This window comes from Monodon monoceros, unplaced genomic scaffold (assembly GCF_005190385.1).
Source record: "Monodon monoceros isolate NGI ecotype Baffin Bay Population unplaced genomic scaffold, NGI_Narwhal_1 Super_Scaffold_6, whole genome shotgun sequence".
Taxonomy (NCBI): domain Eukaryota; kingdom Metazoa; phylum Chordata; class Mammalia; order Artiodactyla; family Monodontidae; genus Monodon; species Monodon monoceros.
The window spans coordinates 43466587-43481554 of NW_021703783.1; the positions used below are offsets into that span (position 1 = coordinate 43466587).

General features: G+C 49.3%; 1 protein-coding gene across 8 annotated transcripts; it reads right to left on the bottom strand.

Annotated features, from left to right (window-relative positions):
- Positions 1–77: 77 nt before the first annotated feature.
- Positions 78–14813, bottom strand: DCTN2 (dynactin subunit 2). 8 transcript variants are annotated; one of them, XM_029205282.1, is made up of 16 exons: positions 14508–14696; positions 13541–13609; positions 7791–7796; positions 5016–5112; positions 4800–4861; positions 4369–4467; positions 3586–3746; positions 3244–3394; positions 2820–2885; positions 2566–2604; positions 2312–2389; positions 2151–2222; positions 1817–1919; positions 1608–1699; positions 444–526; positions 78–238 (listed from the first exon to the last, which is right to left on the bottom strand). In XM_029205282.1, exons 1-16 carry the CDS (start codon positions 14541–14543, stop codon positions 226–228), a joined length of 1227 nt encoding a protein of 408 aa, XP_029061115.1. In that variant the 5' UTR covers positions 14544–14696; the 3' UTR covers positions 78–225. The 8 variants fall into 8 exon arrangements, with proteins under 8 accessions (XP_029061115.1, XP_029061112.1, XP_029061117.1 ...); XM_029205279.1 differs by having other exon boundaries at positions 4791–4861; XM_029205284.1 differs by having other exon boundaries at positions 78–526; positions 14508–14813.
- Positions 14814–14968: the final 155 nt, after the last annotated feature.

The following is a 14968-nucleotide window of genomic DNA, read 5'->3' on the forward strand; positions in this document are numbered from 1 at the left end:
GGCTTAGACTGTCTATTACACTGTGAATGTCTATCTCTGTAGTGCTGCCTCTTCCCCAGGAAACAGCAGAGGCCACACAGAGTACAACAGCATTTAATGGTCAGAAACAGTTGTACAGTATTACAATCAGTCACAGAAGCTGTGCTGGAGGACAGGATCCAATCCTTCCCCACACCAGGCAAAGCAGTATTGGACAGGAGCTGGCATGTGGCTGGGCCCACGTCCTCATCCCCGTGGCCTGAGGGGAGACCACCATCTAATATCCCCCAGGTTCCACTACTCTTCAGAGGAGGGGTGTAAGCCCCACATGCAAGAAGAACCCCTTGCCCCCAGTGTCAGATGGGATGTGAGAGTTATGATTAAGGGGAAACCCTGTGTAAGGTGTTAACGGAGTTCAAAGGGGTAGGGATTACCCCTGTTCTCCATCTCCCAAAGGTGCTCACTTTCCCAGTTTCTTCATCCGTTCATCAATGTTGGCAAAGTTCCGCTCAACTGTGGACAGGTTATCACGCATCGTTGTCTGCACCTAGAAAAGTGACAGAGCTATTTTACTCTTTGTCAGGTTCGGGTGCTTACCTGAATGAGGACCTGAAGAAATTCTCTTACAGAAGGCAAAAAAGATATGGAGGGGCATTCCCTGGTGGTCCAGTGGTTAGAACTCAGCACTTTCACTGCCAGGGCCCCGGTTTGATCCCTGGCTGGGGAACTAAGATCCCACAAGCCACACGGCGTGGCCAAATTAAAAAAAAAGAAAAAAGAAACGGAAACAAGTTGATGGGCCCCAGAGCGGGAAGGTTATTGCACCAGTTTCCAGGCTGCCCTGGAATACCGTGGACCTAGCACAGGGTCTGCCAAGCAGGCAGGCTTCTTAAGAATTCCCATCCTAACTTTAACCAGAACAGCTCTTTTATCTGTTTTATGTAATGAGGAACAAGTAAGATTTTGTTGACATGAGAGTTTCACAGGTCCAGTTTCAGAAAACTGCTCTGGAGGAAGAACATACACCAAGCACTTTAATTTATCTTGATGGTCCTATGATACAAGACAACTTTAGTGCTTCTCCCAGCTCTGAGAACAGTGCCCCCAACAGAAACCGAGGACTCGCTATGTGCTGGGCACTGCTAAGAGAATGAAGAAAGAGGCGAGGCTCACTGCCCAGCATCAGGAAGGAAGTGGCAGAATCAGGTGGGAGCCCAGCTCCTGATTTCAAAGGCCATGTTCCATCCGATGTGCTGTGCTCAGAAGCACCTGGTTTGAGGACCCAGAGAGGGTAAAACTAAGCTGTGACTACAGAGCGAAGGGGTAGCTTTTATAGGAAAAACTGAGGTTTACTGAACTCTTAACAATTCACTCATATTATTTCACCTAATCCATAAAACTCTGAGGTAGGTATAATTTTCCAGATGGTAAGATGGAGGTTCATAGATTAAATAAGTTGTCAAACGTCCCACAACCATGGAGAAACAGTATGGAGACTCAAACCAAGCCCCTGCCATACCACCATGCCACCAAACGGGCTAAGGCAGAACCCTATGGAGATGAAGCTGGAGAACCTAGCCTGTGTGTGCTGGGGAAGGGAAGTAGCCGGCCAGTAAAGGGGCACACACCTGGGTCAAGAGAGTGGCGCTGTCCTTGAGGGAACAAGCGATCATCTGCTGTGTGGTATCCAAGTGCGTCATAAGCTGACCAAACTGCACGGCTGTGAAATAAGGCCAGAACGGTATGTGTGGCGTTAGAATCCAAGACCAGAGGGGAAGGGAACAAAAGCTGCCCACTTTCTAATTCCTCTTAGCACCCCTGGCAGCTGGCCTCCCACCTTGTTCATGCAGCTGCCTGATGGTGACAAGTCTCTGCACCAGCTCAGGAAGGGTGGAGGCGAGGGGGCTCCAGCGCTGTATGGTTTCATACAGCTGGTGCACCTGGACGGACAAGACAGTGGCCAACCTTCAGCGAAGTACACACCATTCACTAGGGTGGGAAAGGTCAACTTGGTGGGGCAAGAGGGAAGCATTGCCTTTTCTCTGCTACTAAGAGCATATGAAGACAGGGACCTGAGGATTCAGTGCTCTCATGCTTTGCTCTTCACCACCAGAAGAGTACATAAGGGAGCAGGAAAGGGTACGAAGATGGAGGAAAGGTAACTTCCTGACCTTGCTCTGTGCATCTGCATCCCCTACAGAAGCTTTATGCTTGGCAATCTCGTTCACTTTTCCCAGGACACTCTGAAAGCACAGGTTTTAAGGTTGATAGGGCATCTAGGGCTTCCAGAGTCCCAAGCTACCTGTAATCCAATTTGCCCCCCACTTAATACCTGTAGCCGAGCCTCCACTTGGTCCAGAACTGCAAGGTCCAGGGTGCTCACCTTTGCTTGCAACAGCTCTACAGTCTCCTGGGGGCGGGAGTTAGGACAAGCTTCATGAAGGGGAAGAATCAGACTAGAAAAGGCCACCCCATATTCCACTGGAGGTAATTAATAAATAGCTACAGATCCAAAACCAACGTCCCAAGCAAACCCAATCCCGATATCCCCTCTAATCCAAACACTCCAGTTCCTTTTACACTCACCATAAGGCAGGCTCCCTGCAGACCTGCAGAAAGGGGATTCTGATGGGGAAAAGCAGGAAAGAAGTCAGTGGTTCTTATCTCTCCATGCGATTACCACCTTCTCCCATCCTTTCTGGTTCTAGCGGGCAACCCCTGGCTGATCCTGTAACTGGAGCCCTTTCCTGACTCCTCCCAGGATTCTGTGGAATGCTGTGGACCTCAGGGCTCAGGGCGCAGGATATGCGGGTTAGACTAAGTATAGGAGAGCACCTGACCTGAGCATCCTGATCACAGCGTACAGCTGCTTCCAGCTCCGCCAGGCGCTTCTCGAGTTCTGCCACCTAGGGGGAGGAAGGAGGGGAGATTTGCCGTCCACCTCCCTGCTGCTGCAGTGGGAGGTAAGATCCTGCTCTTTGCTTGTCTGCTTACCACTCCCCTACCCTCTCCCCACCGCTCTGCCAAGGGACTTCTTTCCCTGGAACACATCCCTAGTCAAAGTCTTCATTGAAAGTAGATGGTGAGGCAAACACTGAGAATGAGACATCAAGAGGAATCAAGTATTCCCAGCACCCTCTCCCCAGATGTGATCCCTTGGAGGGAGGGAGGCAAGTCTCTAGAGCCACATCTCCCTGGCCCCTCAACCAACATTACATACATACATACATATATACATACATACACACATACATACATACATACTTTGGCAGCTTGAGAGAACTTGTCCTGCTCAGGCCGAGAATGTAGTTCATAAGTGACAAGGCTGCTATCTGGGGGTGTCCCACTAGTGGTCTTTCCCCCTGAACCAGTCCCTTTGCTGTTCTTTGTTGCTTCCAGCTGCAGCAGTAGGCGCCTAGGTCAGGAAACCAGAAACAATGTCATGACTTGAAGGATGTGGGTCAGCCCAGTCACTCTCGTTTCTGCCTCACAGTCAGCATTAAGGAACAGCTAGGCCACTTCTCCCCTTCGTATCCCTGTCAGTACCTGGCTGAGTCCCTCTACACCCCAGTCACCAATGATTTCCAAACGAAGTCTGGCACCCACTTAGCCAGAGCTCCATCGGGGTCAGTAAGGTTGATTGCGGCATCTGGTCCCAGCAGCTTCTCCAGATGGGAAGCAACCAGCTGCTGCTTCAGGGCTGCCAGCTGTTTGGCCAGCACCACGGGGGTCAGCTTCTCCTCAGTGGCTGACTCCTTCACTGTCGTCTGGTATGAAAACAAACAGACAGTGAGGGGTGGCAAGAGTGAGTCAAGGAAAAAAAATAGATCAAGACCCTTAAAAATAGCTGCGGCTGAGGACTTCCCTGGTGGTGCAGTGGTTAAGAATCCGCCTGCCAATGCAGGGGATCCAGGTTCGAGCCCTGGTCCAGGGAGATCCCACATGCCGTGGAGCAACTAAGCCCATGCACCACAACTACTGAGCCTATGCTCTAGAGCCCACGAGCCACAACTACTGAAGCCTGGGCGCCTAGAGCCCGTGCTCCGCAACAAGAGAAGCCACCTCAATGAGAAGCCTGAGCACCGCAACGAAGAGTAGCCCCTGCTCACTGTAACTAGAGAAAGCCTGTGTGCAGCAACGAAGACCCAACGCAGCCAAAAATAAATAAATAAATATAAATTTATATTAAAAAAAAATAGCTGTGGCTGAAACTCACTGGGATGGTCCTTACCCACCTATAGCACCGAATATAAACTCATGTGCATTTCTAAACTCTGAAAACCTCAGTCCCCTTATCCAGGAGCTTAGGGAAGCTTTCTCCTCCTGCTGGGAGGTCTTCCTCTGCTACGTAAGTCATAGCAGAGAGGGGAGAAGAGAGTTTATAGTTACCTTGATTTTCTCAACTTCAGTCGTCAGCTCTTGGACCTCATGCAGCAGTCTCTGGTACTTTTGCTGGGGTGTCTCCTTCACTCCCAGACCCTCTCCAAGCTAGAGAGCAAGCACAGATGGTGATGTTACACTTCCCAGTAGAGGGAACCTCAAGAATTTGTCCAAACCCCAGGCCTAGTTTGTAAGTGTATCATGCCCAACTCAGAATCCACACCATCCTAGTCCAGGAGGACTGGAGATGGCTGGAGGCCTGGAGACGCTCCAGAGCAAAGAGCAGGGGGACAAAGCATCCTCAACTGCATCCTGCTGGCCTCCTCAGGGCCCCCAACCACAGAGAAACTTGGAATCCCAACTACGTCCCTTGATCTCTCTCCTAAATGCCCGCTGGGTAGGACTGCTGCACCATTCCCATCAACACACACACAACAAACCATCTCGTATTCTCCAGATTCATATCCCGTTCTTTTGGTTTTTCCAATTCGATCTGAGAAATCTGCCAAGAAAAGAAGACGGAATTGAGGGCCTGATCAAGACACACGGCAGTCATAGTCTCAGATGACTGTGAGGGCTTCCATAAGACAGCCCAAAGCAAAAGTCAGTAAGGCCTGAGGTCAGGCTTCCCCATCCAATTTCCAACCAGGTCTCACCAAGTCCCTTTGTTCCCACTCTCTTGTCTTTGAACTTGTCATAGGCAGCATTGGGATTGACAATGATGTGCTCCACACTTGTACTCGTCAGCTCCTCCTGCAGGAACAGGTAGTTCAGACCAGGGGCAGACTCATTCCCACCCTCGAACATCCCCGACCCCACAAAATCCCCAAACCACTGGGAGACTGGGCTGTACTTTCCCAAGGGGAAAGAAGGGCGGCTCCATTCCAAGCTACAGACCCAGGTTCAACCTAGGAAATGAAAGCTTCCTGGTAAATTCGGAGTCTCAGTTGTATAAATATTAACACCCTGATTCAACTGGGAACAGAGGCAGCATAAACTCCCCGCCCATTCTGTACATAAGCCTCCCTATCCCCTCCCCTTCCCCAATCCAACTGGGCCCTCCCAGTTATCTGGCACACACCATGCATTCAGGGCAAGAAATCAACTTGGCTTCTTTTAACCTCCCCCTCCTAAAAGTAAATTTCCTTGCTGCTGAGGAAGTCTATTTTCAAGCTAACTTCCCATCCCTGCTGGAGGGAAAGAGGAGACAATCAAGCTACTAACTCTGAGAGTGAATATCAGGACTTCCATAGCTGCTGAAGGGAAGGTACCAGCTCTTAGATACAAAGGGAAGGTTGGCAGAAGGCCTGACCAGAAGCCTTGTTTCCAGGCTGCCGTGAAGTCAGGGAATTCGGGGGATACAGAGAAGAGGCAAATGCTTTTTAATTTTTTGGCCGCGCCGCGCGGCACATGGGATCTTAGTCCCCCAACCAGGGATCAAACCCATGTCCCCTGCATTGGAAGCGTGGAGTCTTAACCACTAGAGTGCCAGGGAAGTTCCTTGCTGTATTATTATTATTATTATTATTTGCGGTACGCGGGCCTCTCACTGTTGTGGCCTCTCCCGTTGCGGAGCACAGGCTCCGGACGCGCAGGCTCAGCGGCCATGGCTCACGGGCCCAGCTGCTCCGCGGCATGTGGGATCTTCCCGGACCGGGGCACGAACCCGTGTCCCCTGCATCGGCAGGCGGACTCTCAACTACTGCGCCACCAGGGAAGCCCACCGTATTATTTTTTAAGGGACATCTTAGAAGCAACAAGCATAAGCTGTATCTGTTTGCCAAGAGTACCCATGGGCAAAGGCCACGTTTAAGTCCTGAAATGGAGATAGCCCCGGATCTTTTCAGGGAAGCTGCAGTACCTGCCTCTTCTCCCTGACCCTTCTGCTGCTTCTCAAGCACTGAAGCTCTTCCATAAAGAGGGGAGGTGGTAAAGAAAGTGAAAGAGATTCCACCCTAAAAATTGACGCAGAAAGGTTCCCTCCTTACTAGGTATCTATTAGCTGTTCAGATTCTAATAACTGCACTAAGACCATGCCCTCCAGACTGCATGTCTCTCCTTCAATTGTCAGCAGTCCGACAGGTCTCACTACGTTACTGAAGGAAGTGGAAGGAGACCAGAAATCCTTTTCTGTTGGGGTGGACATCTCCACCTTCCACAGGAAGAAGGCAAAGAGAGTCTTCCCTCCTTTAGCCAGAGCAATGATTCTCAACCCTGGCTGCACAACAGAATCACTTAGAAAAGGGCGGGGGGGTGGGGGTGGGGGAGAGGCCTGGGTTCACCTCTGTAGATTCTGATTTAATTGTTCTGGGGTAGGGCCAGGGTAGTGGGCCAGTTTAAAAGCTACCCAGGTCATTCTAATATGTATCCACGACTGAGAGTCTCTGTCTGTGTGTGTGTAGTAGGGGTTGATAGGTGGGGGAGCAGTTATGATGGAGAGACAGGGAGAAAGAGCAGCAGACACAAGCTCCGTCCTTCATCTCTGCTCTGCTATTACAGAAGGAACCAGTGTGAGTGGCAGCTTTATAAATAGGGAGGAGGGGGGTAAGGAGAAAATATCAACTTCGACCTTTACCTCTTCTTCAGGGAAGTGCTAGGCAGAGGGGCAAGAGCTAAAGATTAAGGGAAAATAAAAGGGTTCAAGGTCCCATATGCAAGTGCCTAGGGGAAGAAACAACTGAGCCCCAAATTATTCTCTCCTTAATTTTCTCTGAAATGTTATGGCCAGAGCACACACTGGCCAAATAATTGTGTGGTCTCTGGCCTCTAAAAAGTGTTTGTCTGAGAAGGACTCATGTTCAGGAAGGAACATCACCCTCTCTCAAGTTCCCCCTCAAGAATATGCCTCTCCTCCTGTGAGTGCCCCGATCAAGGCCAATGAGGTAGAAAAAAAAACCTCTCTGGGAGGCAGAGTCTACAGACCAAGGAAAGAAATTAATCACAGCTACCATTTTGTTAAGCCCTTATTATAAGCCAGGCACTATGCAGATGAGAACCTGCTTTCCTAAATAGGGAAGGTGTGGAATAAGAAAGGGTCAACAAACAGAGCATGAGTCTCAGAGGTTCTGGGATGGTAGCAGGGATGGTCAGTGCTTTCATCTCACTATTCCTGCTGCAGGAGCACATCCTGACGCAGAAGGGCTGCCCGACGCTGGCATCCTCTTGGAGCCTCTCCGAGGGTGTGGCCCCGGAGACTCAGGTCGACAGCATACTTTAGCCCTCTGGTGGCACCTACTCCGCCAGTGACTCGGAGATCTGGGGGCATGGGCTGGAGGTAATGTCATTACAGTGATTCGTGAGATGGGAAAAGGTCAGCTGGGGCTGGGGCTGAATAGAGGGACAAAAGATTTAGTAGAGATAAAAGGACAGAGAAACAACTGCCCATCATAGCACACCCCGTTAAAAAGCACATGAAAGGTCAGGCTTCTTACCAGCTCCTTGTGGTTTCCCCAGAGGTGAGAAAATCAAAAGAGTTAAAAGGAAAGGGAGTGGGGACATGGGGGTGAGGGAGGGAAAAAAAAGACAAAATTGTTATTAGCAAATTGTCACACGCACTACATGATAGTCTTCAAACATACTGCACCACAGGGCCCAGGGGAGCCTAGCAAAATTTTGGGGCCAAGAAATTTCAGCTGGGGTCACCACATACCCCAAGAGAAAGAAGAGCTTGGGACCCTTTCCTCTCTGGTGGTGAGGATGTCATGAAGCTTTGCCATTAACAGCAGCAATTCAGGATCATCTGAGAACTAGTAGTTAGATGTTGCAAGCTGGTGGCATGGAAGAGGACAGTGGGGGGAGAGAAGGCTGAGACGGAGGGGAAGCTGGAGAAATGGCAGAATGTGAAGCAGAGGCTGGGAAGACATTCTGAGAACGTGTAGCTGATTGAAGGTCCATGATTCTCAAGGGGGAGCTCATGGCTCAAGTCTTCTTATCTCTCGGTTTCTCTAGTTTTGAAGAATTAGGCATTTGGATGGCAGAATCAGTCATAATGAGGGTGCTCATGTGGGTGGTTTGATATGACTATGTTAAGCAGAACAAAATATGTCAGGTACAGATGGTGAGTTTAAGGAAATCCGAAGTACCTAATTGAAGCCCCATCCTCATTCTCTGTTGCCAGAGGAGAGGCAGGGCAAATCCTGGTCCCTTGCGTAGTGTGGTGTATTATTTGCATCCATCTTGAGTGGCTGGGAACTCACCCTACAGCTCTGAGGGATCCAGAGCAATTCTGCCATGATGTGCTAGCACAAAGAGTCCAAAAGACACCAAGATTCACAGCTACCAGACATGTGCAGAACATATTTCTTCAACCCTCTGTTCACAAGGTTCACAGGGGTTGGAGGGTACACAAGGGGGAAAGGTGAGAGTATCTCAAAGAGGCTGTATTTTAGTTCAGGCCACTAAAGTAGACAAGGCTCCACTTCCAGGCAAGACTGTAAAGAACTGCCAGGAGAGGAAATCCAGCTGTATGCACAGCCTGTCCAGGATCTCTACTGATGGGCAGACAGAAGTGTGGGAAGTCGAGGATGGTTATATGTATATGAAAACACACGACGGGACAAAAACAACTGCATCCTCTCCCAGAGATTTCAGCTAGATACATCTGAACTTCAACCTCGCCATTCCCCTGTCTCATGCCAAAGTCCAGCCCAGCCGAGACTCCTCTTTCAGCTCAGGGTAGAGGTGGATCCAGGTCCTGTGGTCTAGGCTGGGATGTCTCTGCAGAGTGGGTGTAAGCACTCACAGGTGCACACATGCAAACACACAAGGGGAGGCACACACACTATACCTTTCTCTTACTTGCCTCACCAAGCTAAAACCAGCTTGAGAAAAACTCAAGGAAAAAGAGAGGACAATGGGCCATAAGTTCAAGTTCAAATCATGAGGAACAAGCAGAATGGGGGAGGAAAGAAAGTCAAAAAAGGAAAAGTGGTGTATTTGTTTGTAAATAGTATATACCACCTCCAGGTCTGACCTATGCGTGGGTTGGGAAATGAGATTTTAGGGATAATTTCTGTAACCTGGAGTAGTAATAGTCACCATGGGAACCTATTACACCAGCCAACTTGATTAGAAAATTCTAAGTGCCCTGATCCCAGGTACCAGTTTACCTGGTACAGGACTCTCAGTCCCTCTCACTAATAACCTCCCAGACGCCCCAGGGTTGTTTGGCTAAGTGGCTATGCCTCAGAGGGCAAGACCTGAGGTTCCAGATCAGACACAGGAAGAGGTCACTGCTGCTCTCTGAGCCTGTTAGGCTCTGTGCCAACACCGCAGCCAGGGGCACTTCGGAACCATGATGACAAGGAAGATGGATAGTGCTGTAGAATAAAACTGTCCAGGATGGACCAACATAGTGCTGACCATCCAACCATTTCTAAAGGAAGGGTACAGAAACAGAAAGACTCACGAAAGCACAAAGAACCCAAGCTAGTACCTTAAAAATGTATATAACACCCCTTTCCTATCCCATTTACTTTTCTCTAAAGGCTTAGCATAGGGGAATATTAAAATGAGGTTTTTACCAGGTATAATCCACATACAGTCAAGAAGTGAGGACTGTTGCTGTCCCCCTTGTTCTCCACCCTTGTCCAGAATGGCTAAAAGTCTCTCCCTTTCTCTTAACTCAGTCTATGGAGGAGAAAGGCAACCCCCTTCCAACTCCAGCTCTTAAATGCCTTATGTCCAGAAGCATTCTTAGTCTCCATGCTTCTATCCCATCCTCCATTGGACAGTTGTATTCTGCACACCTCACAAGGGGAAGAGACAATGATCCATGAATCATAGCTGTGCTTCTAAACCTTGATTAAGGATCTTTAACCATGAGGCCAGCAGGCCCCTTAGCGACCCAGCTAGAGATGCATTAGAATTTAAAACAATTAGCTGCAACAATAGCACAGAGACAGAGCATTGCATGCGAGATGGCAAATGAAAAAAACATGCAGAGAAGAAGCATCGAATGGTCTTACTTGTGCAAACTAGTGTCCAGGCAAGGTGGTGAGGAGGGAGGATGGGGGAAGCATTAGGAAAAACTCAGATAAGTTCAAGTGTGCCAATAGTCAATGAACACAATCAAGCATACTCTGTGATATCCTAAACTGTAAGGAAAAGAATCTACTATTTCACATCTCAGGCTGGTGGAGTTTTCAGCATTATCTACCCTTTGGAGAACTGAAGCCTCTGCCACAGACCCACCGAACTAAGGCTAGATCACTTTTTCCCTTTCACATGCATCAGGGATAGTTACAGCATAAAGGGAGGAACTAAATCCTATTTCTAGTGAGTCTTCTAAATTTACTCCCCTTGTTCCGGCAGTTCAAAAGCCATGAGCAGAATGCCACACAGACCCAAAGGTAGGCTGTGGGCCCAGGGGGGAAGAAATTCCAGTTGGGAATTAGCTTTCCTGACAAGACATTTTAAGAAAAGTTTCCAAAAAGCCCATCACCCCAATCAACCCAGGAGTGTCTGAAATGCAGAGGGGATCCTCCTAGATTGAGGAGTTAAGAGCTAGACTGTGCGGTTTTCTGGCCCATTCACTTTAGAATATTTTAGCTCCTGCTAAAATTGTTTTGAAGGGATAGCAGGAAAATCAGGATTATGTTTACCAAAAATAAAACCTTCTACTACTTTCCTCCCCCATCCTCCCCACCATGGGAATCGCAAACTTTAATGTTTAAGTTAAACTAGCAATTACAATCTTTAGGGGCTATTATAGGATATTATTTCCTTCAGCAGCCCAATTTCTTCCACAGTGGAGCAATGAGAAAGGAAGTGAAAAGACAGTGAAGGTCAATACCCCTTGACTATTTCTTCAAATAAAAATCTGGAGACTGCCCTGAAAGGTTCCATACGAAGCCGGTCATACTGGTTGTCTCCAGGGAATGGAACTAAGCAGTGGCAGGCAGCGGTGGGAAGAGATACTTTTTGTTCTACGTGCATATATTACCTACTTCAAAAACTAATAAAATTAAAGTTGAAAATAATCTGGAAACTAAGGCAGAACATGCTCTCGCCAGGAGTGAAGAAGGTGACTGAAATCTCATGGTTCAGCCACAATAGTGGTGATGTGCACTGTCACCTGTACTAGGTCTTGGGAAGGTAAGTGAGAAGGGGACAGGCTGCTAGTGAGAATCCAGGCCTCACAGAAATGAGGTTTCTGGATTGTCTAAGTACAACCCACTGCTCCTCAAGTTGCACATATACGTCAGTATTAAGAGCAGTGGCAGAACCATTACTCAGCTGACTTCCTGAAAGCTGCCCTCCTAAGGCCCACAGGGACATGCAGGGGCCAGAGACATTAGCTGACATCAGGAAACATCTCAGGCCTCTCCCACTCCCGCCAGGGCTCTTGAAGTAGCTGAAGGTCTCCCCACCCCATTTACTCCTCCCTAGTGATGGAGAGTCATTTAGCTGAGCCTTAGGTGATGTAGGCAACTTAGCTCCTCTTGTATTTACCATCCAGTTCCTATATACTTCTATACTGGCATTCTGGGCTACATGCTGCAGGAAATGAACACTTACGGTGTGCTCTCCCCGTCAGCCACCCCACTAGATGCTACTAAAATAGGCTGCTCAGGCTCGGCAGGGAGGATCGGCCAATCAGGGATGCACATTCAGTTCTTCCATGCCTGGGATGAGGGTCATGTTCTTTTTATTAAGAGATAGCCCATAACTTCAAAAGGAGAATTACAATGTATTTTTTCGTTTGGAAAGGGGACTGCTGTATTACCTGTCTGTATCACAGCCAGCGACAAAGGGACAAAGTTCCACTCGTTATCTCACTATGAAGGCTTGATATTTTATAGGCAGAGGCCTAGGCCAGAGTTGAACAGTCTCTGAACTATGGTAGTAGAATGGAGTCCTCGGTATACATACTCCTGCCCTTTGAGGTCAGAGACTGCTCCCTAATAAGACACCTCTTAGAGTGACAGGTCTACACCTAGGTCCTGAGCAATGACAACATCTGCATTATCTCCAGATACTCAAGTTTGGGGGACAGACTGACATGCCAGCAAGTACAGAAGCAACAAGGAACACACCACTCTGAGAGGGGACAGGGAAGGTGTTCCCCACAAAGTAGGAACCACTTCCACATGGGGGAAATCAAATAAGGAATAAGTGAGTACGCCAAGCCATACATTATAAGCCAGCCACCAGCATTCTCCAGAACTAACCAGCCCCACAGACATAACCACAGGACTTACAGACACACATACTGAGCCTGTTCCCACTGACTCTTGGTCACAACTTTATTGAGATGTCACACCATCAGTGTGACCCTAGCCCAGCTCTCCTTGGAAATTACAGAACCTAAAACACATCCTATAAGACATGTTAACAGATCTTTGCTCCTCTTGGCACTTACATATAGAATTTTTACTATGTTGATTTCACTCACTCAATTTTTTCTTTCATGTTTCCTACATGTATCCTAACTCCCCCATTAGTCTGGGTGATTTTTGAGGGCAGGGACATTTCTTCCTCTGCATTGCACAAAAATCAACAGAGAATGAACACATTCAATAAATGATGCTAAGTGGTTTCCCTTATGGTTAAAATGTGTCCATAACTAATTCTTTCCCCTTGAGTTCTTCTTGAATCTGAAAGTGCTACCAGGGCCTCTCCTCTGCTGATACGAAAGATTTATGTGCTTCCTCAAATTTGTTTTGCTCTAACCAGGTTCCTTATCTTTCTAAAATCTCGAATTCATTTTCCTGCTCCTTGGCCAATGTATACTGTATATTCACATAAAAGAGTATTCCTCAATACTTGAAAGTCTAGCTCTTGTTAGGATAATAACAAACATGTACTGAGCAATATATTTTATGAAATAGAAGGCCTAGCCAGGTCTTAACCCCAAGCAGTTTGTAAGTGCTCAGGATTCATGAATCATTACCATGGACTAGTACCCAGAGCCCTAACTAAGTCACTAGCCCCCAACCTGTTTTAAGATATTTCAATTGTATTTAAAAGGCCCAAGTACCAGGCCTCTTAGCTGTAATTCCACTGACCTGACTCTCCTTCCTGGCATTGCTCATTTGCAAGCCCTGCGACATACATACCACCCAGGCTGGGTTGGCATACCCGCTTATTGCTGTGGGTGGCTCACCAGAAAAGGGAAAGGGCCTGCCTGGGGGAGAGAGATCAGAGTCCAGACGAGTCCTGAGGCAGCACACAGTCTTACCGCATCAAACTCCGCTTGATCATCCTCAGGCAGGTCGCTGGTTTCATAAACATCTGGCTCGTTCCTGGCCTGCAGGTAGAAGCAGTGACCACCCAACCTCACTACCCAGCATCCACCAACACCCCTGACCCCACTCCATTTGAACAAGTTAACAGAGAAAGCAGGCTGTGACGCCACGATTCTGCCCCTTCTTTCACCTGCCCCGTGACCTGCCTGTCAGTTCCCATGTCTCAGAGGGGTGGGGATAACAGTGGGGACATCTGATGCTTAATGGTGAATGTTAAGTGATGACAAAGACGTCACCCTGAATCTGAAGGGGGGCGGGTCCTCGGCACTCATGTCAGGAGGAGAGGAGCTATCATTAGGCCCTGTACACACTACCCTGGCACAAGGGCTGAGAGTGACTCCGGACCTTAGTACCCAAGGTCCCATCCCAACCCCCACCCCGAGAATGCAGGCAGGGCAGCACAAAGGGAGGGTACATGCCGGCCTGTGCGGGGGTGGTTTGGGAAGGAGGTTCCCCAGAGGACATAGTTCTCCATCTGGCACAAGAGGGGCTCTGTCACGGTAACCTCTTCACTCTTGCCAGGGTGAAGGCCATCACCAAATGGTCTGGTATGTGTGTCTCGGGAGGGGGTGGGGGGCTCATGGGAAGATTTGGGGAGACACGGGTGGTGTTGACACGGATGGCAGAAGCACTCGAGCACAGTGCTAAGTGCCTGGAGATGATTTCTGAGCCGAGAAACCGGCGACTGCCGGAAAGGGGCCTTGTAGGCCGTCCCACGGCCCAGCCCAGTCGGGTCGAAGGAGTCCGGAGGGTGCAGCGGCCGGTCGGGGAGCTAGCGGCGGGAGCCCTCGGGGCGGAGGAGGGGTTTCAGGCGGGAAGGGTCACGGGTTGCTGTCTGTTGGGGGTCCTTAGGAGGTCGGGGGCGCGGTCTTGGGGAGCCAGAGCCGGCCGTGTACTCACAATGCCGGGAAGGTCGGCGTATTTAGGGTCCGCCATGGCGGCGGCGAGGCGGGGTTGGGGGACCGGGGCCTCGGTGGAGCCGGGGCCGGTGTTCGGGTAGGGGAGAGGCTGGGTCCGGGTCCAGGATAAGGCGGCCGCAAAGGGAGCGGTGGAGGAGGCGGAGGAGTAGGAAGTCTCGCGACAGGAGTAGTACAGGGGAAGGGTGAAGCAAAAGTCGCGAGAACAACCCGCTACCACACCCCTGGAGTGACAGGGATTGGCGAGAACAAGACCTGGGAATGACGTAGTGGCGGGGAAGCGTCGCCTAGGATTGTGGGATATGTAGTCTTGGACGATCCGGCTTGGGCGGGTGACGGACAATAACGCGCCTTGGGAGTTACCTCGTACGACTTATTTTCTTTCGTTTTTACGTCGAGTCTGTGAAAGAGCTTTTATAATTCCTGTTTCTCGAATAAATTTGG